General features: G+C 49.4%; 3 protein-coding genes and 1 long non-coding RNA gene across 6 annotated transcripts in view; all 4 read left to right on the top strand.

The window, feature by feature from the left end:
* SUCO (SUN domain containing ossification factor) overlaps positions 1–5,847 on the top strand; it is a 38,339-nt gene extending 32,492 nt beyond the window's left edge. For 2 of the 3 annotated variants that reach the window (XM_053984860.1, XM_053984858.1), the window contains 5 exons: positions 951–1,055; positions 1,991–2,145; positions 2,499–2,590; positions 3,726–3,781; positions 3,946–5,847. In XM_053984860.1, coding sequence (XP_053840835.1) covers positions 951–1,055; positions 1,991–2,145; positions 2,499–2,590; positions 3,726–3,781; positions 3,946–4,392 — 855 coding nt within the window. In that variant the 3' untranslated portion in view covers positions 4,393–5,847. The remainder of the gene's footprint in view (positions 1–950; positions 1,056–1,990; positions 2,146–2,498; positions 2,591–3,725; positions 3,782–3,945) is intronic. The other variant, XM_053984859.1, reaches the window with a different exon arrangement.
* The window catches only part of DNM3 (dynamin 3), a 234,123-nt gene extending 220,234 nt beyond the window's left edge, over positions 1–13,889 (top strand). The window contains exon 22 of the transcript XR_008438301.1: positions 13,878–13,889. The gene's annotated coding sequence lies outside the window, so the exon portion shown is untranslated. The remainder of the gene's footprint in view (positions 1–13,877) is intronic.
* On the top strand, positions 12,111–14,697 carry FASLG (Fas ligand). The gene is made up of 4 exons (XM_053984875.1): positions 12,111–12,491; positions 12,823–12,868; positions 13,812–13,850; positions 14,303–14,697. The coding sequence occupies exons 1-4, from the start codon at positions 12,111–12,113 to the stop codon at positions 14,695–14,697; spliced, it is 861 nt and encodes a 286-aa protein (XP_053840850.1).
* A 5,697-nt stretch (positions 14,698–20,394) lies between these two features.
* On the top strand, positions 20,395–21,144 carry LOC128811726 (uncharacterized). The gene is made up of 3 exons (XR_008438442.1): positions 20,395–20,453; positions 20,907–20,933; positions 20,970–21,144. It is a non-coding gene; the product is annotated as an uncharacterized LOC128811726 (long non-coding RNA).
* Positions 21,145–27,753: the final 6,609 nt, after the last annotated feature.

Genomic DNA, 27,753 nt, shown 5'->3' with positions numbered 1-27,753 from the left:
ACCCTTGTTTCTTGGTTGTAACTGCACTCAAAACAAGTTTTTAAACTTGGTTCGTTTTTCATATCTGATTTAAAGTATTGATAGACGATTTCCCTGCTGCTGAAGAGACTGAGCCTATGGCAAGGCAGAGGGGTACAGTAATGGCTTAGGCCAAATCTGCGTTTAAAACTGATGTGCATGTAACAAAACCTTAACTTCATTCTTTAAAATGTGGATTTGCCCTGCTCTGCCATCTTGACTTTCCTGAGCAGCTGTGAAATAGAGCAGTAACTGCTGTGCTAAACATTCACTAAAGCAGCTGTGCACGTGGCATAGCAGACTTGATCCCAAACTGTCTGGAAGTTTCTGAAGTGCAGTCTCAGGCCTGGAGTTTCTTCATCCATGAGCAGCGAAAAAAAATGGCAGCTTTCATGTGTTGCCTTTTCTGGGTTGGGTTTGAGGTTTTTTTTTGGAAGAGTATCACTGCTGGTCAGTTTGAGGTTAGTCTCCCTGGTGTTCTGCTCACCTTCCTTAATTCCTCATAGGATTGAGTCCTGTTAGGGCTCTTCCATGCAGCAGCTGTTAGCTGGGAAGGAGCCATTCCTGGCTGGTCTGGGCTCCTGTCCTTAACTGCTGCCTGTGCATCAGCCTTGGGCTGGAGCTGTGCCTGGGCAGCTGTGTGTGTGTTCTGTGCCTCCTGACACTGACTGTGTGGAGCTGCCTGCTCACTCTGCCCGTGGTGAGGACAGCAGAAGTCTCTCTAATGAAATGCACTTGGCATAATGTGTAGGAGGTGTTAGTTGACAAACAAAGATGTTACCTGAGCACTGTGTTGGAAACAATGCTGGGTAGGCCGTGTGGCTGCTGAGTGCCTTGCTGTGTCAGACAGAACACTGGTTCTGTAGCCATGAGTGCATGTGACAGTGGGAAGCTGGCCACTGACAGCATGCCCATGACTCTGTTCACCACAGGATCAGCGTCAGACAGAGGCAATCCAGCTGTTACAAGCACAGCTCACCAACATGACCCAGCTGGCTTCCAATCTGTCAGCGACCGTGGCGGAATTGAAACGTGAGGTAATCACAATCCAGAGGAAATAGATGCATGAATCTGTCTATCACATCTCTATTTGAAGAGACCAGTCTTCCAATTGAGTTCTAAATTGTCTGCAGTATTGCTTTCAGCCTACTCTATCTGAAACTTCTAGCTGCAAATTTGAGTAACATGAGCTGTCTTGTGCACAGCAAAATTGGTCATGGTTACTGCAGCCTCTCTAGCCTCCATGATTGTAGTCTGAGCCAAGGCACCCTTCTCCTTTCCCTACTGGCTGTTGTCATCTTTAGAGATTAGGGAGATCTTGGCAGCAATATTAGGAACGTTTTCTCTCCAGTGTTTATGTTCTGACTGCCTGACATTTCAAGCAGTACCATAAACATGATCTTTTATATTTTGTGCATATTGCCAAAGACCTCCCTTGAGCTAACGCTTGGTGAGACTCCTCCTTTGATGCCTGGCTGGCTGAGCTCCTGTTTGAGTGCTGTGGTCAGTGAAACCACATTGAATTAAGTGATTATAATGGTATTTTGCGAAGTAGTGCAGTGTCAGCTGATAAAAAGTACAGTTTAGATTTGCCATAGTGTTGCATCCATGTCAGCTGTGAATCAGAGAAGTTACTTTCTGAGCCTGCTTTCTTAGGGGAAGTGTGTTGCTTTCAGGGAGGTTGGGATGCTCTTTTTGCAGGAGGTGGCAGCTTCCGTACTTGTGCTGATATTGGAGGCAGGGGAATCTTGTCCTGTTAGCAGCTAGTGGGATTCAGCCTTCACTCCTGAATGCTGCACAGCCAATAGACTGCCTCAAACCTCTGAAAAATTACTGAAATATGAACAGGTGTTTAGTGAAACTAAAGAAAAGTGAGTTGAGAACATAGCACTTGTCTTTCAGAGCTTAAAACATAAGAATGGCAATGTCACGGAATTGTTGTGTCTTCAACAGTTGTCTCAAATCCCTGCAGGTTTCTGATCGCCAGACTTACCTGGTGATTTCTCTGGTTCTCTGCCTCATCCTGGGCTTGGTGCTTTTTGTGCAGCGGTGCAGGAGCCCTTCTCAGTTCTGTGAAGATTACCTCTCAAAAATTCCCAAAAGCAATCACTACCCTAGCCCCAAAAGGTAATGTATTTATATTTGAAACTCAATTGTTCTTGCAGTTTTTATTAATATTTTCTAAGTCTGCTGGTACTGGCACATCTGCTTTAATTCTGAGTCTTCTTTCTGCACACTCAGAATTGGTAGCAAGGGGCTCTTGATCATAACAGTCTCCTAGGAGCATTTTGGGGTTACTGCACTTGAAAAATATGCCTTGATAACTTGTAGCAAACGCAGTACTGTGTCTGTTAGCCAGGCTTTGTTGGGCATCTCAGCAGACAGTTCTGTCTTTCTGCCAAGAATGATTTTTAATGAGAAATGTACGTGACAAAGTCCTGAGAAAAATGTGTTAAAAAAGCTTTTCTGGAATTTCCTAGGTGTTTCTCTTCCTATGATGATATGAATTTGAAAAGAAGAACTTCCCTTCCACTGGTCAGATCCCAGTCTTTTCAGCTAGCTGGTAAAGAAGGTATTATTCATATCATACATCTGGTCTGTGGTGTTGCTCTTAGAGCTGCACAATGTGTGTGTTCATGTATGTGTTCTGTAAGATAAGGTGTTCTGTGAGATAAGGTGTTCTGTGAGCAAGTTACCAGATATTCACAGAACTGTCCTGAATTATGCTGAAACCTTACATGCAGTTTTTGCTGTAGATCTGTTCTGCTCTGCAGATGGTTTTTTAGGGTTAGGAGCAATCAGTGCAGGCACTCAGAACTGCAAAGCTGTGAAGATTGCAGAAAGTAGCTTTTTTTCCTCTTGGAAATGCCAGACGTGGGAAGTCTGCGTGTCCTACTTTTATGAAGTCCTGATAGCCTATGTTTGAAACTTGGCAGGTAATTAGAATTCAGATTTAACAACTTCAGTAAGAAAGCTTAGACCATTTATCTTGGCTTGGGTATGAGGAATGATCTGATCTTTGTAGTATTCATGGTAGATTTGGGACAACTCAGTTTTGATTTCTTAGGCCACGAGTGTCATGCAAAAGCAAGTGTTGCAGACCATAGTAAATACCAAGTATGCTGCTGACACAGCTCTTCTGGGTGCAGCAAACTTGCCTCACAGGTTTGTTATGTGAATAAAACTCCATTAAAACTCTGGAGTTGGCAGTGTGATGCCATGAACACTAGCTAAGGCCTAGACTAATTTTTTTTCAAAACAGTACTTTTCCCAAATTCTCCCCACTGGTCTCACACCAGTGTGAACATCTGCCTTGTTGGTGGGTGCACATCTGTGCTGTCAGGGGCAGTCTGCACATGACACACTCTTACACTGGGAGCAGTTTGTTTTCCTAGACTTCAGCACGCACTGACTCCTCCTTTCCCCCAGAGAATGTTCTTTGCACTTCTCCCATGACCGTAACTGTGAGAAGGCCAGGGGTTTTCAGGCGTGTGTCACTGACAGCTGTCACGACGGCACAGGGGCATTTGAATTTCTCTGTGTGCTGACTTTACTTCCAAGTGTTTGTGTTGTGCCCCCCTTCACTTACAAAGGGAGAAACGTGCCCGCTCAGTGGAATATTTTGTCGTGCTGCTGTTTAGCTGGGACTGTGTCGCTCTAGAGCTGGCAGTGTCAGCACTGTTGTGTGTCTGTTCTCTCTCTTACAGTGGATCCAGAGGATCTGTACATTGTGGAGCCCCTGAAGTTTTCCCCAGAGAAGAAGGTACCGTCTCACCCTGTGGGGAGGGAGCTGGTGGGGCTGAGGTGTTTGTGCTGGCAGGTGGTGCACGTCTCAGCTGCTCTCCCTGCTGGTTCCTAGGCTTGGCTTGCACGCTCTGCTTGCCTTCCAGAACCTCACCGCTTCTTTATTTTCACTTGTGGTTTCAGAAAAAGCGTTGCAAGTACAAAAGTGAAAAACCAGAGACTATTAAGCCAACAACAGAGCCCCTGCACCCAATAGCCAATGGGGAGATCAAAGGAAGGAAGCCCTTCACAAACCAGAGGGACTTCTCTAACATTGGGGAGGTTTATCACTCTTCCTACAAAGGCCCTCCCTCCGAAGGGAGCTCCGAGACGTCGTCGCAGTCGGACGAGTCCTATTTCTGTGGCATCTCAGCGTGCACGAGTCTGTGCAACGGGCAGACCCAAAAGACAAAGACTGAGAAGAGGGCTATAAAACGAAGACGGTCGAAAGTTTCGGACCAAGGGAAGCTCATAAAAACTCTAATACAGACTAAGTCGGGGTCGATGCCAAGTCTGCATGACATAATCAAAGGAAACAAAGATATAACAGTGGGAACACTCGGTGTCACGACAGTCTCTGGACACATCTAAACCTAGCTGAACTTCTCAAACAGGAGAGTGTTTGTTCGTTTGAGAACAGTCTGTGGTATTCTGTGGGAGGATAGTGGGAGACGAAGAGCTCAACTCATTGGAAAGTATTCAGAAATTTGGTTTCTGCCTTTTTAAATAGATGGGATTGTGTCAATCTTGGCTATAAGCTGCAGCTTTACAAGGCTGATAATTTCCTATGAGAACAGCGTGGGGGGGGGAGGGAGGGCAGGGTTCATTTTATAAAGGTTTTTTTCACAGTTCCTGGGGCAGAAATTTTTTGAAACCCAGTTTGTTGGGTGGAATAGGGATAAAAGCCTAATCCTCTTCCTTTAGCTTTGTTCCTATTTCTTGCACCTTCCCATATTTATGTGCCTTTTGTCTATTTATAATGCCACTGGAAGAGGGGAGATACAATTGTTTGTCATTTGATTTATTTTGTAATTTCTCTAGCTTTTTTTGAAGATGCAACACTACAGTGCTGTAAAGGGACATGTTTGCCTTCAGCTGGGCTCAGTAATGTGGACTGGATACTGTAAAAATACCAAGAGATGGACTTGCCTGACTAGATTCCTGTTTTGCAAACTCTGTTGAGGAAAATCTCTCACCAGGGATGGCAACTGTGTTTACTTGCACCTTCAGTCACAATCGGAGCTTACTCTGATGTGCGAAATTGGTGACGGTGGCTCTTGAGGATTTCCTCTTGGTGAATGAGGCCGAGGAATGCATTTGTCACCTGAATGGCCTGCTGCAGCTCTCTGGAGGAGGTGGATGAGGAATGCTCACTGCTGTTGTGCTGAAGAATGTGAGGGTGCGTTCTCAGAGCCTGCTCTGGGCGTGTTGAGGTTGCCAAGCCTGGGAGCCTGAGCCTTCGGGCTGGTTCACAGCAGGTGTTTCCATAACGTTTGCTTTTGTATTGGCTAACAAATGTGCAGTGTTGGTATGGCTGGTATTTCATACTCAAGTGTTTTTTATTTTGACTGTGACTGTGTACTTGGATACTATAGGATGTGTGGTTGCTGAACTGTTGAGTGTGGTTCTGAGTGAGTGGAACAAAAGGTTATTCCTTTTGACAGGTGTTACAGGTTCACGTTGTACAAAATAAGTTAATTTATTGAGCACTTTTAGTGGTACCCTTTTTAACAGATCTGATGCCTTTCCTAGGTATTGTATGTAATGTGACTTATTTAAAGCCTTTGTTTTTTTGCTGCTTTCTTGTTAGTTTATGAATACTTTAAAGTGATGTACTTTCAGAGTTGATCTGCACAATTAGCCAGTCAGAGCACATGAACCAGACGTGTTGAACATGAATTCAGAAGGATGTTAAACTTGGATGAAGAAAACTTCTACCACCAGAGTGCAGCATCCAATGTTGTGGAGCAAGAGTATGTAACTACAGAGCTGTAGTGCCATTAGAAACTGTGAATTTCCAAATAAATCTGAACACTTTGTCTTTCATTTACTGGCATTTTTTTTTCCTTTGAGAATCAAACTTGTGGCTTACATTCTTCGCAAAGGACTAGTCTTAAAATATCAGCCCAGGACTAGAACATGGGATCCTTTGGGCTGTAGTAAGGAGTTCATAAACTTGTCAGCCTACATGTGCTTTTCTATTTAAATAAAGAAAAGTGTAGGGGAGTGGATTTTGAGGGCTGAGCGGTGCTTTGTCTGAAAGGTCAGGAATTGTGGCCCTGTGAAACTGCTGGAGAGGTTTCCAGCAGTCAGTCCATACCTCGTCCTGGGGGATCCCTGCATGTGGTGGCTTTCTGTGAGAACTGTATGAAATGACTTGCTACTCAGAGCTAAGGCTTGTGAAGGGTACAAAAGGCCCTGAAAGGAAAGTTAGAGAGTCATTATCTCAAACCAGAGTTTTCAGCTTGAAGTTTGCCCCTTATTGGTCCCTCCCCCTGTGACTTATTTCTGTCAAGCCCAGCAGGACTTATGCAGCCAAATGCCAAATTCACAGGCTGGCCAGCATCTGCTTGTCAGAGGAGACCTCCCCAGCACTGAGTTTTCACTTAAGTGTCTCAGGACTCTGCTTCATCACAGAACTATGGTTTTAAAATGTAATTGAATGGGGAGTTTGCTGAGGGAGGAGAGTGCTGGGTGTTTTTTGGGGGGGGGGGGGGGGGAAGTATGGGTTTCTTTTATTTACTCCTTCCTCTTGTTATGTCACTTGTTAGAAGCGTGTGTACCTCTATTGCCCAGGGCTTTTCAGTAAGAATCACCTGAAGCTGGATATGACTGAATTCTTAAAATAAGCACTCTTCAAACAGACACTCTGGCTATGAACTAAAGGACTCCCAGCTCCATCCTGTGCTGATAAATGAGGCTGCATGTTGAAATCCCAATCACACATTCAGATTTCCAAGTTGACAATTGCAGATGTAAAACCAAATGTAAATCTAATCTGGTCCCTTAATACCCTGCTCCCTCTATACTGTGCCTGACTTAGGTCTAAGGGAATTGATGCATTCTGTGGAAATATACTAGTGATAAAGCTTGTCCTGTAATGAACACAAGGCAGTGTGCCATGGGAATAAAGCTATTGAAGGAACCTACAGGGCCAGTTACAGTTTTGCAGACTTGAGAGTGTGTTCTGGTAAGAGATTGGAGATTGAACCACAGATGCCACCTGTTGCTGCCACCCTGCTTTTAGTTATCTGTAACCACTTCTTTAAAAAAAATTCTCTTACCATCAGGTTACTGTTGCCTAATGTTTTCCTTTCATGTGGGCTCTTGAGTCATTTTTTACTTTCAGTTTTATTAATGTCACGCAATCTAGCTTTCAAAATTCGGTTGTATGGAATCAAGTCTCTTAAATTGGTTATAGACTTTATGTAGGAATAATAATTTCTAATGAAGACAGTTCATACATCTGAAATTCCTGTGTGACAGTCTCATGATGTTGCAAGCAAAGGTTGGACTGCTGTTGGTGTAAAACACCCAGAAGCCAAAGTGTGTGCTGGAGCGAGGATGGTGTCCCTCAGTCCTTGGGCAGGTCCTGAGCCCAAGGTCAAAAAAATCTTTAATGTGAAGGTTTCCATGTGAGGGTGGATGGGTGCAAATACACCTGGTGTAAGTGCACTGCTGTGTTTGCCCAAGTAAGGTGTTTGAGTTATATACATTCGATATCGGTGGAAAACCAGGCTTTCTTAAAGATGCAGACCCTACCAGCTGTGTGGTGATGTAAGCAGAAAACTCAGATCTGAGGTGGTGTCTGGCTTCTGCTTTTGCCAAGTTACAGCACGGGGTGGAACAGCTTAGCAGGTTTTGCTTCATGAGGTACAAAGATGTTCCACCTCATTTGGAACGGACGTGGAGAGCCCTGCCCACGGAGTGCTGCGGGGTGTCTCATCTCCTGCAAACCCTGAGTGTCCAACGGCAGCTGCTGCTGCGCTTTGTGACAGCTCCACGAGGGCCTCTTCCCACAGCTCCCACAGAAACGCTTCGTGCTGAAACTCACTCACCTTGCTCACTTAGCCCTTCTCTAATTCAAGCAGATGGACTTGGAAGAAGCTCCCAAGGAGGCTCCTGCTGCCTTCCTGCTGTGTGATCCTGAGCAGGGGCTGGGGGCTGCAGCTGGTCCTTGCTGTGCTGCTTTCCACTGAGTCACCAGGAGCTCCCACGCAGCAGGGCAGCTTTTGGGAGGCGATGCAGAGGAGCTGAGCTCTGCCCCTTGTGGACCTAGAGATGGAACAGAAACGTTTGCCACCTTGGGGCCTGTTTTTCTGCCCTGTTAGATGTGGTTGGAGCCTCCGTCCAGCTGCTGTGTCCTCTGTGAGCTCGCAGCAAACAACAGTCCCTGTCTGCTGTTTCTCTTTTTCCAGAAAAACAGCTGGGAGTAGCTACTGAAGCTTCTGTGAGTTGTGAGCTTCTGTGAGGCTGGGGCAGGGCACAGACCCTGCAGAAGGGCTTGGGAATGAGACCCTTGGGAATGTCTGTCCTCCCTTCAGCTGGGGGGACAGGAACTCAACACCTGCACGTTCTCTTGGTCTTCTTCACAACTGGCCACAGCACCTTGTTCTGTTTTGTCCTGTGGCACCATGGAATGACCCTGCTGCTCTGTTTCTCAGAAGAGATCCCCTTACCTCATAACCACTCTACCTCATTTCCCTGCTCTTACCACAGGCACAGAAGAAATGAAAGCAGCAGAGTAACAAAAGTGTCTTGTTCTCACTTGTTCTCATCTGCTTTGGCCCCTTGGGTTCTCTCTCACCTCAGGACAGGGCCCTGTTTTGCTGAATCCAGGGCTGCTGGCTGCTTGTTGGAATCAGGGTGAAGGAGAGGACAGAGCACCTTGCTCACTGGAAGAGGATGTGTTAGGCACTGTAATGCCAGGCCAGAGCTGTTAACAGTGGACTTTAAAACCTGTTCTTGAGTGTGAATATCTGAATGTCCTTGTCATGGCTTATATGTGCAACAAATGCTCCTAGCAAGGAGAGCAGTTGTTGAGGAAATGAAAAGCATCACCTTTATTTGCGAAACCAAACTGTTAATGAACACATAATAAAGGAAACAACATGGAGATGTTGGTGCTAACTGCAAGGGCTGGGTGAGTTCTGGTGCCTTCCACATCCCTCTGAGGCTTCAGCAGATGGAGACCCACTCCCTTTGGAGGCAGCTCTCACAAGCATCCGTACCAGTGTTCAGTCAAAAATCCATCTTTTTGTTCAAACTCCTTCAGATTTGGCTCACAACTAGTGGCTCCTTGGGAGGCTTTTTATTCTGTGAGATTTAAGAGCTCTCTCCTGCTGGAAATCATCCCTCTCTTCACAGGTTTTCCACACGCTGTCCATCCCTCCCTGCCAACCTGCTCTTGCACAGACAGATTTGAACCTCCTTTCTGTCCAACAGTTCCTGCAACTTCTTCCAGAGCCTCTCTGGAGTTGAACAAAGACTTGTGAAGTGAGTTCCAGGAGTGTCTGTAGCTGTCCAGAGCTGTGTGTGAGGTCTCATGGGAGCTGTGGGCTTTGCCTGCTGGAAGCTCATGTCCAGCTGAGGTGCCTCTCAGCTTCAGACTTACTTTATTTCTAGCACATTGTTTTCTAGCTGAAGAGCTCGATCTGCAGTCTTTGTTCCTTGCCTTGTTTTCTTCTGATTCAATTCTCTGTCCTCATGGTGTTGAATCCTGTGGTTTTGAATGCGAATGATTCTCAACTTTCTCAGTTGCTCTTGGGTGCAGTTCCTGCAGCCCTGTTGGCTTTCAAGAGTTGCTTTTTAACATTTCCACTAGTCATTAGTGTAATGGGAAATATTTGTTAATTGCTTCCAGAGAGACTCTGTCCAAAACACAGTGAGAGCCTCTCCTACACAGAGGTTCACACTTCAGTTTTTGTTTTGAGTTTCAGGGTTTATGTTCTGTCAAGTATTAGATCTGGATCATTGTCCAAGTCCTGCTTTCTTTGGGCCGTTTCAGGCAGGTCCCTAAATCCTGCTGATACAAACTCTTAGCTGCTGGCTCATTCTCTACCATCAACTTTAACATAATTGTGTGTCTTGTTAATAAGAGCTCCCACCTCTCCTCTGCAGTTGAACTGGGGAAGGAGAGTGTTCTTCTGAGCAAATCCTCTTTTGCAGTCTGTGTAATGTTTTTTGTTGCTTTGGTAAAGGGGAACAATTCTCTGATAAGGGCTATGGAAAATATTCCTTCCTGTTCAAGTGACATAACAGGGCTACTGGAAAGAGGGTGTACAGACTGGGGGGATAGGGTGGTGGAGGCAAAGCTGACATCCCTTTTGTCCTCCTTTATGCCCTGTTTTCCTGCCCAGCTGTCCTTGTTAGGATGGCCTCTGCCTTGTCTAAATTCTGGCTCTAGGCCTCCTAGCGAAATTCACGTGACTGAAGTGCCTACCTACAGCAAATTGTCCTGCCATTATTTCAGTAGTCCTGTTCATATCCTGTGTCGTTTGAGCACAGGAAGCCAGCAGAGCACAGAGCCTGCAGGCACCACTGCCTGCTTTTTTTTTTTTGGACTAGAGGATCTCCAGAGGTCCCTTCCACCCCCAGCCATCCTGTGGCTCTGTGATCCTGACGTGCTGTGCAGACACAGCCCTGCCTGGCACCATCTCCCAGTCAGGGTCTGTCATCTTGTGGTGTCTGAAGGGGGTGGCAGGAAAACAGAGTGACAGCAGGACCAGCAGAGGGAGAGGTCCCTGGAAAGCATGTTGTGCACTAAGCATTTTTGATGGTAAAATAGCCCCAACCTTTGTTTGCCACCACATGAGGTATTAGCAGGCTCTTGATCTGGGCATCCAAAAAGAAGGTGCAGCTGAAATGGCTTCAGTTGGTTTCCTTGTCTCTCCCTCTCACCCACCCTTTAAAAAATATCTTTGTGAAAGTGGGAAGCAGTGGGTGTGGAGTAAGAACACTTGTGGCATTTAAGGGAAACTGCTACTCTCTCCTCAGTCCCACCTCAACAAGCTGTTGGCATTAACACAGTGTCAGAAAAACGTGCGAGTGGATCCTCTCCAGGCAAAGCCATCGTGTGACCCTCTCTTGTAGCGGCTGTGGGAGGGGATGGGGACCTGTCCTTGGGTGGCTGTTCTGGGACAGAGACAGGGGGACTGAGCCAGGCTAGGCATGACCAAGCTTGAACTTGCTGGATTTGGATTTCTGTTGCTTTTGTGCCTCTTAAACCCTGAAGTGTGAGGAAGAGCCAGATGGGGTTGTTGAAACCTGTAATGTGGATTGCTGCTGAAGCGAAAGGCTGGTGAATATCTTCAAAAAGCAGTGGGGTGTCTGGTGGTGCAAGACTTTGTCAGCACATCTGATTTATTGGTGTGGTTGCAGGCAAAGCTGAGCCTTTGCTTCAGAGAAACAAGTGTACAAAGGTTCAAATGTGCCCTTTTCAGATCCCAGTTTTGATGTTCAAGATCAAAGTCTGTGTATTGTGATTGCTTCCTTCAGCCACAGGAAACTAATCTCTGGTTTGCTCTTGTGTTAAGCATTTCCTTTTTTTAAACACTACCCCATAAAAATACACACTTCAACACGGGGCTGTAAAGTGCAAGGAAAGAGTGTTTCTAATTGCTCGTGTGCACCTGTAAATCTGTGGGGAAATCTCACTGTCCCCACTTAGAAATCTGCAGTACATGAGGAATGGAAATCGAGAAATGGAAATGTCCCTGTCTCTTTTCATTAGGATATTGTAATGAGCTTTTAGAAGTGCTGGCCCTTGCAGCATGCTCTGGACTCTGTTTTTCCTTGGAAGGTGGGAGGGCAGCCCCGGAGCTGGCTCTGCCTGGGCTGCTCCCGCTGGGGCAGCTCTGCTCAGGCTGCCTTCCTGTTCTCTGAGGCTTTTACCGCGGCAGGAGAGCGTCCGTGCGCTGTGCCCGGGACCGTGCCCCGCGGAGCTGCCCGGCTGGGATGCCCGGCGGCGAGGAACGGAGCGATCCCCGCATTCCGCGGGCTCGGCTCTGCATCCCCTGTCCGGGAGGACTCCTCGGCCCCGTCCCTCCCTCGCGGTGCAGGGTGCCGGAGGCTTTGCCGCTCCTGTGGCTGGACAGACGTGCCGGCGGTCGGGAGTGCGGAGGGCAGCGGCCCGGGCGCTTTCGGGGAGCGGCTGCGGGTGTCGGATCGCGGAGCCGCGGGCGGCAGCGCGGCCCCCGGAGCGGGGCTGTGGGAGGAGGGTGGGTCCCGAGCCCCAGCGGGGCCGGAAGGGGCTTTGCTGCTGATGCTTCGAGGCTTTCGGAGTCGCAGCATCCCTCGCAGCCGCACGGATGCAGCCGCAGCAGGGCAGAGCCGCCCCCGGGGCTCGGGCTGCGCCCGGCCCGGCGGGGTTCGGGCGCCGCAAGGACGAGCCCAGCAGGCAGGTCCGGCCCGTGCCGCTGCCGCCCGTGCAGCAGAACCTGAACTACTACCCGCAGATCTTCTGGGTGGACGGCTGTGCCGACGCAGGGGCTCCCTGCCCCACGGCTGCCCCCGCGGCTCCTTGCCCAGCGCCCGTCCCCGAGCGGGGCAGAAAGCCACGGAACGGCAGCGAAAGGAGGAGCGCCGGCTTCCTCGTGATGTTCTTGCTGATCCTGGTGGCCTTCACCGGAGTGGGGCTGAGCATATTTAAGATTTTTCACCTGGAGAAGGAAGTGGATGAACTCAGAGAGGTGAGGTCTGCCTGGCTGGGCGCAGGTCCCTGGGGAAACGGGGAAAAGGAGCTCTTGGGACGGGGGCTGAGATGCTCCCAAGGGGCAGGATGGTGGCACTTCGGTGTCTGCTGCGACAGAGGAAGGGGGTGCTTGTTCCCGTGAATCAGCCCCTGACTGATTTATCAGCATATCTCTGTGCTCCTGAGCGCTGCCAGCTCTCTCCCTGCGAATTTCTTAGCACTTTGCAGCTCCCCATGGAGATAAACCCTCAGTCTGAGCCGCTGCCAAAGGCAGTCCCCGGCTGCTCATGCTCTCAGCCTAAGCCACTGTCCCTCTTCTCTCTTGCCAGTCTGCCAGCGCTGAGCACATCCCTCCAGCCTCTCAGAAACTCACAGGTGAGTCCGTGCCTGCAGGGGGAACCCAGTGAAATTGAAACTTTCCACAAGAACCTGCCAATTCTTCTAGATATCATTTAGGGGGAAAAAAAGAAAAAAAAAAAAAAAAAAGAAAAAAAAAAAAAAAAAAAAGGTTTCAATTTGGGTGGAACAATTTAAGAATTGTGGTTTGAACTTCCAAACTATTGCTTTTCTTTTGCATTCCATGTTAATGTTATAAGTGAGGATATCCTTTTCAAAAATGGCCAAGTCAGAAAGAAATTTTCAGTCCTCTAGACAGTTTTTTTCTAGATCTGAAAAGGTTTTATTTTTCCCTTGAGAATTTTATTAATTAGACCATTTATTTTCAAATTTGTTCTGATACTGAATCAAAAAAAAAAAAAAAAAAAAATTGAAATAGCAAAATTCTTGGCAAAGCGAAGTCCTGGTTTTCATCAAGTCCTAAACTAAATTTTCCCCTTTAGGGGAAGGTGAGCTCTCATATGAAGTGGATGCCCAGTGCTCTGATCACAGGCTTCTTTAGCAGAAGCTGAACATAAATAATAAACCTGAATTTCTTGAGGGGGGCTGGATAAAGAAATAGAAACAGGGAAATAGTGTAAAGGAGAAGGGGGAGCAGAGAGGAAAATTTAATTGGATCGAGAAAAGAAAAGGCTGCTTCTGAAATGAGAGAAGATGAAGGAGATGTTGAGGAAAAGTGAAGGGATGGAGTGGGATGGGCTCCAAATACCGAGTCACTGGAATGGGCCCATCTCTCCAAAGGGAGCTCAGCCCTGCAGGGCAGGCAGAGCTTTCCCAGCTGTGCTCTCCCGTCCTGAGGACAGCTCCACCTCCTGCCTGGCCAGTGGGACGGATGGTTTGCAGGGTCTCAGGTGTCCCCCCTGCTCTCTGGGCTGGCTCCTCCGTGGAGCTCCTGGCCAATGTCTTTTCTATCTTTGTGCAGGGCAGAGGAAGGAGGCGAGGAGGGCAGCCCATGTAACAGGTACGTGCTGGGGAGCAGGGCTGGCAGCTGGGATGAGCTCGGGGGTGCCATGGCAGCTGGGATGAGATCAGGGGTGCCATGGCAGCTGGGATGGGGTCACTGGGTGCCATGGCTGGAGTTATGAGGAGCCCACCCCACAGAGGCTTTGCTCTCCTCCTCGGGTGACACGTCTGCTCTGACGGTGGAAATTTGCTCCGTAGACAAAACCCTCCCCCTCATTTCTGCTTCTCAGCGAGGCCTGGCTTTGGCTTGGTTTTTGGGGTGTGCAGGGCAGGAGCTGGCCCTGGGGCCGGCGTTGCTGAGGGGTGAGGCCTGGGAGGACTTCCCACGCTGCAGACAAGGCTTCGAGAACGGCTTGGAGAACGGCCGCCTTGCGATGTGGGGTGTGAGCAAAACCCACCCAACCCAATGTGCTTCCCACCTGGTTTTTTTGGTCTTGTTTTGGCTTCCAGGCAACCCAGCCCAGCAGGACCTGCCTCTGGAGTGGGAGCCCACCTCTGGCCATGCCTACACCAGTGGCATCCAGTACCACAACCGGGGGCTGCTGGTCAGCGAGCCGGGGCTGTACTTCGTGTACTCCAAGGTCCTGTTCCGCGGCAGCGCCTGCGACAGCCAGCTCCTGTCCCACGTGGTGTACAAGAGGAACCCGGCCTCGCCGGGCAGCCTCGTGCTCATGGAGGACAAAGCCACCAACTTCTGCACGGGCCAGAGGATGTGGGCCCGCAACAGCTACCTGGGGGCTCTCTTCAAGCTCAGGAAGATGGACAGCTTGCACGTCAACGTCTCCAAAATCGCCCTGGTGAACTTTGAGGAATCCAAGACTTTCTTTGGTTTGTTTAAGCTTTGAAACGGAGCGTGGCTGGCAGCCCCTTCACACCCACACCCACACGGATGTGTGAGGGCCGAGTCCTGCCTGGGCACCACAAAACCCACCCAGAAACCATGTCTGGGCTTCAGCACGAGGGGATCCAAGCAGCTGGGAAAGGCTTGAAAGCAGACACCTGGAAAGCACCAGGCTGAAGAGAATTGCACGTATTCTCCTTACAAAAACCCCAACAAACTCAGAAAGTGGCGTGCTGAGACCCTGCTGGAGCTCACTACTCGCTGCCTGAGAAGATGCTGGGACCTGCTGCTCACAGCCCTGGTGGGGACAGCTGGGAGGTGTCATGGAGGTGTCTGGGTCGTGCCACGACACCACAGACAGTGGTGTGGGGATGAGCACTGTGAACAACTGCTCCCCCTGAGCCATGGCTGGCCCTGCCCAGCACTGGGACTGCTGTACCACAGGCACCTCCTGCTGTCTGGGCTGGGATAGGTGCTGTGTTCATTTTCTGTTAAGCTATGGACCGTTCCCACCCCAGAAAATGCTCCCCAACCACTTTATTTAACTCATGCCAGCTGCCTTGCAAGGAACGTGCCAGGAGCAGCAGTGCCCTGAGGGATGTCCCAGAAGTGGCAGCGTGACCACACCATGGTGGTGGGCATGGTGGGGTGGCCACGGGCTCTGCAGGTGCAATCTAAGCATCACGGCAGTGCAGGGCAGTGGGGCTTGGGGTGAAAGCAGCATCTCGAGCCCCTCTCCTGCCCTTTCAGCACAGGAGGGATCTCCATGGAGGCCTGGTCTGCCACCCCTTTCCTGATGCAGGTGGTGACATGCTGGCACCTGTCAATTGCATGGCCCTGGCTGGGACCCTTGCCATGAGATGTTCTCTCCTGAGAAAAACACAGATAGTAAATATATATTTTTCTAGTGAGTGGTGCTGTCCTCTCCTCATTTGGTGCAACAGGCTGGGCCATGGCCAAAGCACTGCAAGGCCTCTGTGATCAGGGGTCAGTGCCTCATCCTTCTCCAGCAGCGTGGCAGAAATCTGGGAGCCTCATCCCCCTTTGCTGCCTGCTTGGCACTGCACAGGGCCCTTTCCAGGAGGCTCTGGAGCTCCAGCATTGAAACATCAGGATCTGGGGCCTGGGAAGGTGTGGTGTGGGCAGCACAGAGCAGACAGCCCTAGGCCACGCTGGCCACCAGGAAGGGGCTGGTCTCAAAGCACCTTCAGAGCTGGAGAGGAGCCGGGCACTGGTGGCTGAGCAGAAGTGCTGCTGTCTGTCCCCAGAGGCACCACCTGTGTGACCTCTGGCCCCAGAAGCACTGCTCACAGAGTGGTCTGAAGGGCAAAGAAACAAAGTGGTGTAAAAAAAGCCCCAAACCCTGTTTGGTCATCCTGGTGTCAGCTCCACGGAGTTCCAACCCCGGGGCTGTCACTGCCCCTGCCACCAGGCAGGACACAAAGGCTGCAGCTGTCCCATCATCACCTTTGCCCTGCAGCTCTGCTGTTGCTCTCAGTGAGTGTGGCTCCTCAGCAGCCTGCAGCCTTTGTTTCCTTTGCCACGGTGCTGCTCTCAGCTCGGTGGCCTGTGGTTTGTGTTGTCTGCTTCAGAGAAGTTTATTTCTTCAAAACTTCTCAGTGGTCTGGCTACTGCTGTGGCCAGAGGGAGGGGAAAAGTGCAGCCCTGCTCACATTGCTGATGTTTCCACTGCATTTCTCTGAGCGGAAAGGATCTCAAAAGGATGAAGTTCAGGGGTCTTCTGGCTTGACTTTTTCTCTGCACGTATCAGAGGGTAAAACTGCACAGCACAGAGGTGGAGCTGCTGCATCCAGGAAAGGCTGGAAATTGCTGTCCTCTTCTGATTGCTCTTTGGGCTGTGCTGCTCTCCTGGTGATGGGACATCCAAGTGGGGAGTGGGAAGCTCTTTGTACAGCTGTCTCTGTAGCCAAACCAGCCGAGCACATCAGGTGCTTCCCTTTTTACTGGAGAGCTGGAGAGAGGCAGGGCATTCCTGACCCACAGGAAGCCTGCCCTGCTGCTCCTCTGCCTGCTGGCACGGGGTTGGGAGGGCTGGAAGGATCCCAAAGGCCTCTCTAGGTCACCCCACGGTAACCCATGCTGTGGCTGCAGGCAGCTCTGGGCCAGCACGAGCTTTGGCCCTTGGGAGGGGACGAGATCTGTCCTTACCTGAAACACCAAGGGCACCCCAGAGCTGCACCTTTCCGAGGCAGGGCCACAGTGGGGTGGGCAGCGTTGTTATAAACAGTGCTGGGCCTCCTGGGGTGGGCAGAGCTGGTGCAGGACCGAGCTGGGGCTCCCAGGCTTGCTCCTGGGGCAGGGGCACAGGTGCCAGCAGGATGTGGGACATGGTTCTGCTCTGTGATCCCTCCCTCGAACATCCCCTGGAGTGCCCCGTGCCGAGCTCCTGGGCTCTGACTGCAGACTGGGACTGAGCTCGTGGCAGGACTGGACCCTTTCAGTCCGTAGGCCGCTTGTGCCACACTGACTTTAATAAAGTCATCAGCTGGGCTAGCAAATTAGCCGTTCATTTAAAGACATTTTTGCTAACTGTTACCATTAAATACTCAATGAGTGTTTAATGCTGACATCAGGCTCTCTCAGGCTGAGAGAGTTGGGGTTATTCAGCCTGGGGAAGTTTCCAGGGAGACCTCAGAGCCCCTCCCGGTGCCTCAAGGGGCTCCCAGAGAGCTGGGAAGGGACTCGTGACTGGAGCACAGAGTGACAGGAAAAAGGGGAATGGCTTTAAACCGGAAGGGTGCAGGTTTAGACTGGACACTGGGAAGAAATTCTTCCCTCTGAGGGTGATGAGGCCCTGGCACTGCCCAGAGAAGCTGTGGGTGCCCCAGCCCTGGAAGTGCTCAAGGCCCGGTGGGATGGGACTTGGAGCAACCTGGCCTAGCAGGAGGGGTCCCTGCCATAAACTGGGGTTGCTGGAGCTAACTTTAGGCCATTCTGTGACTTTTAATAGCTCTTGGGCTGTACTTAAAATTTTTAGAATAAAAATAAATTATTGAAATTTAATTGGAACTTACCAAGTATTTTGTTCTCTCCCCAGCAAGGGAAGGGTCTGTGCACGAGGAAGGCTATCCCAGGTGCACCAGCAGGACTGACCATTGGGATGTTTGGGTTTTCCCTGCCCTGCAGGCCATGGTTGCAGTGCTCTGAGCTGACATCCTCTCCCCTGATGGAGCAGCCTGGGTCAGGCTGGAGGTGCCTCAGGGATATCAGCACCATTTACAGGCTCCAGAGACACCCCCTCTGCAGAGAACGTGGCTGACAAGGAGTGAAGAGCCCAGATGATCTCCTGATCAGAGTTCCCTGGTCTGCTCCCTCTCCCTGGCACACAGACAGCTCCTGTGGGCAGCTGAACCCTGCCCAGAAGGTGCCCATGTGTTTGGATGTGCAGCTGCCCAAACCGGGGCTCTGCATGGCAAATATTTATTCTCTTTTGTTCCACACAGAGAGCTGCTTGGCAGAGATTTGGCCTCTTTTGTGCCTGATGTGCATTAGATGCTGCCTCCTATTTACCTGAGACCAGGTTCCAGAGCCTTGCAAACCTTGTGTAGGCTCAGGATGGGCTGTAACCAAGGGGTTACATCACAGACTCCTTTTTTAAATCTCTTTTTACCTCCTTTTTTTTCCCCTGAAGCCAGCCTTGGGCTCTCTGAGTTTCTGTTACAATGTCCTGTGTGGGGTCACTTCTTCCAGCCCAAGGAGCTGCATAGACTCTGGCACATTTTTACCAGGTTGGGAAGGAGTTTGTCTGGTGGTTAGAGACAGGAGAAAGGGAAGAGGGGGAGATTCAGATATTTCTTTTATTCTCCTAGTGCTCTGACACATGGGTGCATTACATCATGGTTACAGAAGTGGAATTTTAGGCATGACTAAGTGACTGAGGTTCAACGCAGCAGAGAGGAGGAGATGAGTAAAGACAGAGTAATTTTGCTGCAAGGTGAGGCAAGTTGCATGTGAATTTCTGGTTGGTTTCAATGACTTAAAAAAAAAAATGAAAAGAGGAAGAAGAAAAGCTTGACAGCTTGTTGCTGATTGATCTCTCGGGGTAATGGGGAGAGCCAGGTGCTCTGTTCCTGCACATGGCCTGTCCCAGGAGCTGTGGGACTGCCCTGCCAAGCCAGCAGCAGCTGTGGGAACAGGCACAAAGGCTTTCTGCTCCAGGGACTCCCAGGTTTGATTGGAAACAAGCTGCTCATTCCTCTGGGCAGCAAGGAGACTCAAAGCTCCAGGTGGAATTTCAAACCACAACATGCTTTCCTCTCCCTCAGCTGCATCCCCCTTCCTCAGCATGGGCCGTGAGAGAATCAACTTCTCTCCCCCCTCACAAACCACCACAGATATTTTACTTTAACTGTCCCTATCTCTTCTTCCCATATTCCACAACCAGTTTCCTTCAACAACAGTTGAAAAAGTCTCCCTGTCCAGATTTCTTTTGTTGTTGGGGATTCCTCTGGTTCCCCTTGGTCAGGCCATTCCTGGGGACAGAAAGCCAGCTGGTCACCTAATTCCCTGGGGAATTCTCCTTGGACAGCTGCCCTGGCAGGGGAACAGCTGGCCTTTTGAGCCATCTGAATGGCTACCAGGACTAGACTGCATGTCCTCCTCAGCTCTGTGCTGGGGACATGCATTTCCCCTGATGTTTCTCTCTCCTCACTCCTGTGATGTTTATGTCAACACACAGGCAAAATATGTCCGAGAGAAAGGCAGCAGAGAGGAACATTTTTGCTTCCTAAAAAGATTTCTGCATGAAGAAGAGATTTAAATTATCCAAGATTTAACTTTCATTACAAACCACGGAAAGAGAAATCCAAACCACGGAAGATCAAGAACGCACAAAAGAGAATGCCATTTTCTCAGATTCCCTGCTTGACATCAGCAGTGAAGGACCAGGAGGATTTCAGCACATTCAGTAGCTAAATCCCATTGCTGCACTTGGTTTGAGCTGGGGTGGGTTGGCTGACTGCTCTTTTTCCTTAAGCAGGAGAAGGGAATGATGGTTTTGCTTGAAATTCCCCCCTCCCATCCTGTGCAGACCCTGCTTGCTGTGCTGGGGAGGTGACTCAGATAAGGCTGTCAATGGAAAGAAGGGGATGGTACTTTCCTAATCCAGTCTGAACCATCCTCGGGTCCTGTCTCCTTGCCCTTGAAGAGTTTATTTTGTCACCACATGCACTTTATTCTGCACAGGGGGCTGTTAGTGACAAGACAGGTTACAGATCCATCTGCCAGTGGATCCATCCATGCCTCCAGAGCCCTCCAAGGCACAGATGGAGCACGTTCCACAGCTGTGGGATGGCAGTGCCACAGGACAAGTGCCAGGATGCCTGCAAGGAGCAGAGCACCACCTGCACAGGTTCCTGCTGCCATCAGACTCTTTGCTGCAGGCTGCTGGTGGCCGTGGGTGGCACTGGGAGCTGCTGCCTCTGTCGAGTTTTTATCTTCTTTTTTTGCCAGGGTTGGGATTAAATAGCGAGACAGAATTTCTTGTTGGGACTCAGATGTTTGTTAGTTCTTATCTCTGTTACAGTCTCACAAACCCTGAGTTCTACAGCACTTCACTCTAACAAAATAAAAATGGAGCCCTGTCTCTCTCTCTCTACAAGGCCTTTTAAGGATCAACTGTCCAGTTAAGAAATGACACCTAAATTATTTTCACTTTTAACCCAATAACCACCACCCGTGCCCACAATGTGGACTTTTTTATCCAATTACACAAAACCACCCAAACCCATGGAGAAGAAGGTGAAGAAGATGAAGAAGAAGGAGAAGAAGAAGGAGAAGAAGAAGGAGAAGAAGAAGGAGAAGAAGAAGGAGAAGAAGAAGGAGAAGAAGAAGGAGAAGAAGAAGGAGAAGAAGAAGGAGAAGAAGAAGGAGAAGAAGAAGGAGAAGAAGAAGGAGAAGAAGAAGGAGAAGAAGAAGGAGAAGAAGAAGGAGAAGAAGAAGGAGAAGAAGAAGGAGAAGAAGAAGGAGAAGAAGAAGGAGAAGAAGAAGGAGAAGAAGAAGGAGAAGAAGAAGGAGAAGAAGAAGGAGAAGAAGAAGGAGAAGAAGAAGGAGAAGAAGAAGGAGAAGAAGAAGGAGAAGAAGAAGGAGAAGAAGAAGGAGAAGAAGAAGGAGAAGAAGAAGGAGAAGAAGAAGGAGAAGAAGAAGGAGAAGAAGAAGGAGAAGAAGAAGGAGAAGAAGAAGGAGAAGGAGAAGAAGAAGGAGAAGAAGGTGAAAAAGAAGGTGAAAAAGAAGGTGAAAAAGAAGGTGAAAAAGAAGGAGCAGCCTCCACCCTAAAACCTCCATCTTGCTTTATATCTATTACTATATTCTAGAACCTTAAACTCTAGGTTTTCCACCCTGTGATATCACACACTTCTATTCAAACTCCACACCCACAATCCCAGTGCTGTCATTCCATTTTGGAAGCCTTCTCCACAGCCTCAGGTGGAATGCAGTGTTCTCTTGGGGGTCAGTGCCTGTCAGCACAGAAAGTCTGAAATTCTCAGCAAACAGGGTTCCAACATGCCTCCAAGTGCTGATCCCTCTCTCCTGCAGGACACTGAAAGTCCTGGCCAGCGTTTCAGCCAAAATTGTTCCACTCACTGCCATCCTTTATCTCCCTGCAGACAGAAGTAAGCAAAACCCCAGCCCTGGTGCTTGAAGGAAGCTGGAGGATGCACTGAGGGGACAAAGCAAGAGAACATGGGGACAGAGTGGCAGCCACCAAGGCTGCCATGCTCAAGAGTGCTCCTGGGGACGTTGGGGCTGAAGGCAGAGCTGCCAGCAGCCACACAACCACTGAACTCTTTGAAAAAAACCCAAAGCCTAAATTGGCACTTGGCAGCAGCACATGGGTTTCAGCAGAGTGCCTGGAAGCCCTGGCTTCGGGGGGCACTGAGGAGAAGCTGCCTGGCTTCCCTGCGGTGGGCTCATGCCCAGCTCCAGAAATGTGTGTGGAAATGGTGACGGGGGGAGCTTGTCCCTCCCACCAGCCTGCAGCCACCAAGGGAGAGAGAATAATGTTCTAGGAATGATGTGGCTTAGAGAAAAGAAATGCATCATTTCTGTCTCAAACCCTTGTCTCTCCAGGAACATCACTTAGACAGCAAGTGTTGCTTCTTTGTATGGCCTTCTTTGGAAAACTGACCTTTTCTTGTCACCAAACTGCTCTTCTTTGTTTTCTTGCAACTCTTTTCTAGTGGTTTGTGCCCTATGTGATTCTGGTACCACTGTTGAACACTTTGCTTTTGCTCTTAGGGTGTGAAAACCTCGTGCAGAACCATTGAATCACCTGCTAGCAGAATCCATCACGTAACTGGTTCGGAAATTCAGCCTTTTTTAACAACTTTTTACTCATCTCATTCTTTACTTCTAATTTCCTCTGTGATTAAAAAAAAAAAAAAAATAGCTACCCCTTCCCTGAAGACCTACTTTTAAAAAGTGCTATTTCCTGTGGTCTCCAGGAGCACATTAATTCACAGAAATGCGAAGCATCTCTGTTCTTTCTTGCTGAGTGTAAAAGGGCTGGGCAGTGAGACTCTGTGGTGACTTCCAGCAAACCCTCAGCCTCACATGGAGCTGCTGGGTCAGCTGGGCAGGATCTGTGTGGAGCCCCTCCCTCCCCGGGCCCTGCGAGGGCTGCAAAGGTGTTTCTGCCAGAGATGCAGATGGAAATGCTTTTTTTTTCCACCCCCCTCAGCATCCCTGTGTGCTGAATGGGGTAAGCAGGGCTGAGCCTGGTGTGATGCACTCAGAGTCCCACCTGGAGTTGATTTACTAAAATATGAATATTGATCTAATATCGATAGCCAACTGAGACGGACAAAAAACTCTCTAACAAAGTTAGAAAGCGTGTGTTTATTGCAACGTGGGATAATTCCCTAACGCACACTGCAAAAATCACAGGCGTTACAAAGCCCCTTTATTTACAGAAGTCTTGAATGCACAAACTATGAATGCATATTCATATCCCTGTCACTCCCTCTGCTCCGCTCCGTATGCTAATTGGCAAAAAGGCCATTGAGCATGCATAGTTCTGTTCCCTGAAAGGAGTCGGGGCCCATTTTGGGGAGGGGTCTCCAAAATGAGGATGTAAACTAAGTCCTCCTCGTTCTGACCTTTCTGCCTTTTCAATGTGTAGGTGACAAATGAATCCTTGTAGTTTTCCTGTGTTCAATGGATTCCTCAATATGGGAAGTCTGCAGCTGTTTTTGTGTCCCTGAAATCTGTTTATCACATTCTGTTTTTCATGATAAGCACAGCCACCCAAACAGAAAGTTGACAAGCAATGAGTTACTGGATCCTGGATATCTTATCTAAGATCTCCTGCTAAAACTATGAACAAAGCCTATCTATCTACTTCCACTAACTCAGCAACATCTCATTTAACTATCATCCAAACTTTCCTAAAATTCTTAATTCTTCAAAATTAATGTCTCAGAGTGTGCTATAGAAGAAACACCTGCTGGCTGGACACACCTCTCTGTGCTAGAAATTTCAATACTGGGCACTTGTGCTGGGCTGACCCCAATCAGCTCCCCCAGAGCCACTCTCACCCCCGCTCCCAAACAGCACAGAAAATGAGTAGGAAAGGCTCACAGTTGGGATAAAGGCAGGTAGAGCACTTACCACTTACCCTCACAACCAAAACAGACAGAGGCTTGGATGGTGAGAAACAAAGACAAAGCAACACCTTCCACACACCTCCAGCCCAATTTTTTCCCCTTGGTGCCTTCATTCCCAGCTCATCTGCCTCTCCCAGCTGATAAAACTGCTCCTGACACTCCTCCCTCCTCATGCATTCCCTGCCACGGCGTGGACCCTGCAAAGGCACTAATGAGAAGGAAAGTGTTGGGGTGGGGCACGCGGGAGGCTCTGGAAGTGGCTGTTGTAAAACGCAGGTGAAGCCGGTGGGAAGAAATGCTGATGTCTGACTCCAGTTCAGAAGGCTGAATGATTTCTGTATTATAACTATGCTATAATACATTAATATACTATTTAAAGGAAAATACTAAAACTACAAACCTACTTGTTGTAACTACTATATCTATCTAACAACTTGTGACTGTCTCTGAGAGCCCAGCCACAGGTGGGTTGGATTGGCCACCAGGCTCAAACAATCCTCACCAGAATCCAACCAAGCAATCACCCCAGGTAAACAATTCTCCAAACACATTCCACATGGGAAAAGCAAGGAGCAGAAATAGAAATTGTTTTCTTTTTCTTTCTCTCTGTGCACCTTTATGAAAAATCCTGAGAGAGAGAGAAATGTGCTTGCCACAAGTGGCTGTGGAGGAGACAAGCAGGGCTGTGCTGGTGAGGTGGATGACGTGGCTGAGCTGCTAGAAGCTGTGGCAAACGGCCTGTGTGGAAAGTGACTCTCATTATTCATCAATAAATGCTATCATTGTCTGTAGACAAGCATTTTCCTCCCTAAATGAAGCAAACCTACCCATAACACAACCTGCAGCCAGCCAGGGCAGGTAAAACTGGCAGCGCTTTAGGCAGGACCCTTGAATTGTGCTGCATTTAAATTCGCAAGGAAATTGAATGCAATTGGTTTGCAATTGATGTAATGCTTTTATTTCCTGTCTTAGAGAGTCCCCCAATATCACTATTAAAGCCTGGAGGACTTAGATGGGCACTTCTGTTTGTTTTGTGCTCTGCCTGGAGCCACCTGAGCTGCTGGAGATGCACCAAGCCAAGTCCTTATGTGTGTGTTGAGGAGAGGGTGGTGGTCTGAACTCTGCCAAAAGTCAAATTTCTCTGCTAGTGGCTGGAAAGGAGAGCCTGGATAGAAACTAAGAGATGCTTCTTTTTAGTAAGGAACAATTCAGGGCAAGAGGGAGAACCAGACATATAAAATGTTTCCCTTCGGTACCCGGTACTTCGGGGACACTGGTCTGAACCTATTCTTGGTGTGCCCTTTGTGAGTTACATTTTCAGCAGAAGGGTGATGCCTTAGGATTTTAGCTTGTATATTTTTCATCTATTTGTAGTCCTGTAGTTCTTTAGTGTTTAGCTCTAAACTCCACACACAGTGTGAGCTGCTGCTTTCCCATTCTGGGCAGACACAACAATTAATCTCCAGGCCTGGCAGTCAAGGACACCTCACTGCCTCAGGCCCTGAGAGATGGAAACAAAAGGGAGTTGGGGAGAGCAAACCTGGGCTAAAGACTTCATTACCTGAAACTGTAATTGGAAAATTTACCCCCAACATGGAAATGAACCAAACTTACGAAAGTGTGAAAACCCTTGAGCCATGGTCCATCTTGGGTGTACCCCTGGGGCTTTGTCTGCCCTAAATGTACCTGAAGGCCCTTCAATAAATAGAACTGCTTTTTATTCCCTTAATTTTGTCTGGCCTCTGTTTTTAGGTAGCCCCAAAAAGCATCAAGGGGAGCAGGACCGAGGTGTGGCCACACACATCAAGCCTGCAGTGAACGCAGGGGCTGGAGCCAGGGCTGTGAGGGGAGGCCCAGCATTTGGCCAGCTTTGGCAGGGACTCCATGATGCTGGCTGCACACACGGCCCTGCCAGCAGCACTCTGCTGCTACGAGGAGAGCTGAGCAGGTCCCAGCTGCACCACTGCCACTCACCTGTCCCCGTGCCCCTGAGTCCTGCCTGCTGCCAGGAGGAGCTGTGCCACCCCCAGCTGCAGGGGTGGTGTGGCACTGTGACACACGGGTGTTCCAGAGCAGCCTGGAGACACCGAGGCCCAGCTGATTCATCAGCATTTGCATCCTGCCAACGACTCTTCACTGGGGAAGGTGAGTCACAGCTGGTGCTGCTGAGGGCTGGGGGGACAAAGGCCATCCTCCCATGGGGACACAGCCCATCCTTCCATGCAGGCTGGACTGCTGGGCTCTTCCCTGCCCCAGGTGCTCTGGCTCCATGGGCTGTGCAGAGCTGAGGACATGTGGAAGCTCCTTCCTCCCTGCTGATGAGCGAGGTGCCCGCCTGATCCTGCAGCAGGGCCCATTCCCTGTGACCAGGGAAGGTGCTGAGGGTGTCCAGCACCCTCCTGGCACCCGTGGGCTGGGCTCCCCTCTGTGCAGTGTATTCCCTGGCCTGGAGAGCTCCACGTGTCCAGCAGGGCCGTGGTGACCGCCCTTGCTGCTCCCTGAAGGGTGGGAGGCGATGATCAGAGGCTTCTGTGTCACCTGGTGGTGGCAGGGGCAGGAGCTCCAGGGTGGGATGGCACCTGCCAGCACCCTGCTCGGCTGTTAGCCTTGCCTGGCACAGGAGGCTGGACAGGGAGCCTTTCTCACCTTCTGATCCTATGGCTCAGTGCCAGGTCCCAGCTAGAGCCGTCCCTGTGCAGTGTCTCTGCGCTCAGGGTGATGCTCTCAGGCAGGGAAAGCCTCCTCCAGCAGCCAGGGAGGAGGAGGGGATGTGCAGGAGAGGGTGAACAGCTCCTCCCCACACCAGACACCTCTGGGGTGACAGACTTCTTCCAGCTGTAGGTGCTCCTCACCACGCCAGACACCTCTGGGGTGACAGACTTCTTCCAGCTGTAGGTGCTCCTCACCATCCCCAGTGATGCCTCTCTGCCACCTGGAAGGGAGAAAATCAGCAGCAATGGTGATAGGAGCTCAGGGCCTAACAGCACAGCAAATACAAACAGAAAATGTTTCTTCTTTATTTGGTGGAAAGGCAGCTACAGGAAACCAAGGCACGCTGGGCAGGAAGCAGAGGTTACTGAGGACAGGGACAGGACAGCCAGTGGGGGTTGTGTGCTTCTGGTGCTGCTGCTGCTGATCCACTGCTGCTCCAGAGCTGTCACCACCTCAATTCCCTGACAGGGGAGCCTCAAAGGGCTTCCTGAGGGGCAGCAGGGATGAGACACAATCTGCTTGGCTGTGCATCCTGCACCTCCCAGTCATGGCTGGATGAGCTTTGTTGTTGGAACCCTGGTTACTGAGAATTTCAGACTTTCTGTGCTGACAGGCACTTACCCCCAGAAGAACACTGCATTCCACCTGAGGCTGTGGAGAAGGCTTCCAAAATGGAATGACAGAACTGGGATTGTGGATGTGGAGTTTGGATAGAAGTGTGTGATATCACAGGGTGGAAAACCTAGAGTTTAAGGTTCTAGAATATAATAATAGATATAAAGCAAGATGGAGGTTTTAGGGCAGAGGCTGCTCCTTCTTCTTCACCTTCTTCTTCTCCTTCACCTTCTTCTCCATGGGTTTGGGTGGTTTTGTGTAATTGGATAAAAAAGTCCACATTGTGGTCATGGGTGGTTGGTTATTGGATTAAAAGTGAAAATAATTTAGGTGTCATTTCTTAACTGGACAGTTGATCCTTAAAAGGCCTTGTAGAGAGAGAGAGAGAGATAGGGCTCCATTTTTATTTTGTTAGAGTGAAGTGCTGTAGAACTCAGGGTTTGTGAGACTGTAACAGAGATAAGAACTAATAAACATCTGAGTCCCAACAAGAAATACCATCTCACACATTTAATCCCGACCCTGGCAAAAAGAAGTTAAGAGTTTGTCAGGAAACAGCTCTGCAGGGAAGAATCTGAAAGTTATGGCAGTTTATGAGCTGCTGGGATCAAAAACCATGGAGGCCTTGAAGTCTGAGGAAAGGAGGCTTGAAGGACACTGTTTAAACGAACACCCTGCTTTACACAGGCAAGCCTGCAGACCCACTTTGCCCAAAGTGGGTTTGGGCAAAATCATACCCAGGCTGCTCTGAGAATGTTAAGTGGGAAGGTGAATTCAGAGTAATCTGAAAAGTAAAATCCCCAGGAGACTCAAAAGTAGATTAGGATCCAAAGAAGCATTGGCTGAGTTCAAAGTTGGCTGTTGCCAGCTTTGTGTTACCGGGGCTGCTCACCAGGTAGGCCCAGGAATGTCACTTCCAGCTGCGTCCCTGAAGAGCTTTAAACAAATAAGGTGACAGTAAATTGCTTAGGAACTGGAGCTCTCCCAGTTCTTCTGAAGATTTGTCACATCGACCTCTTGGGACCAGTGTGGGCTGAGTGTGATATGAAGTGTATCAAATGGAAAGTTTTAAGTTGGTTCATCAGCAAAGCGATGCGAAGGCAAAGGGC

The sequence above is a fragment of the Vidua macroura genome, chromosome 9 (genome assembly GCF_024509145.1).
Source record: "Vidua macroura isolate BioBank_ID:100142 chromosome 9, ASM2450914v1, whole genome shotgun sequence".
NCBI classification, from domain to species: Eukaryota; Metazoa; Chordata; class Aves; order Passeriformes; family Viduidae; genus Vidua; species Vidua macroura.
This window is presented reverse-complemented; position numbering and strand designations above follow the sequence as displayed.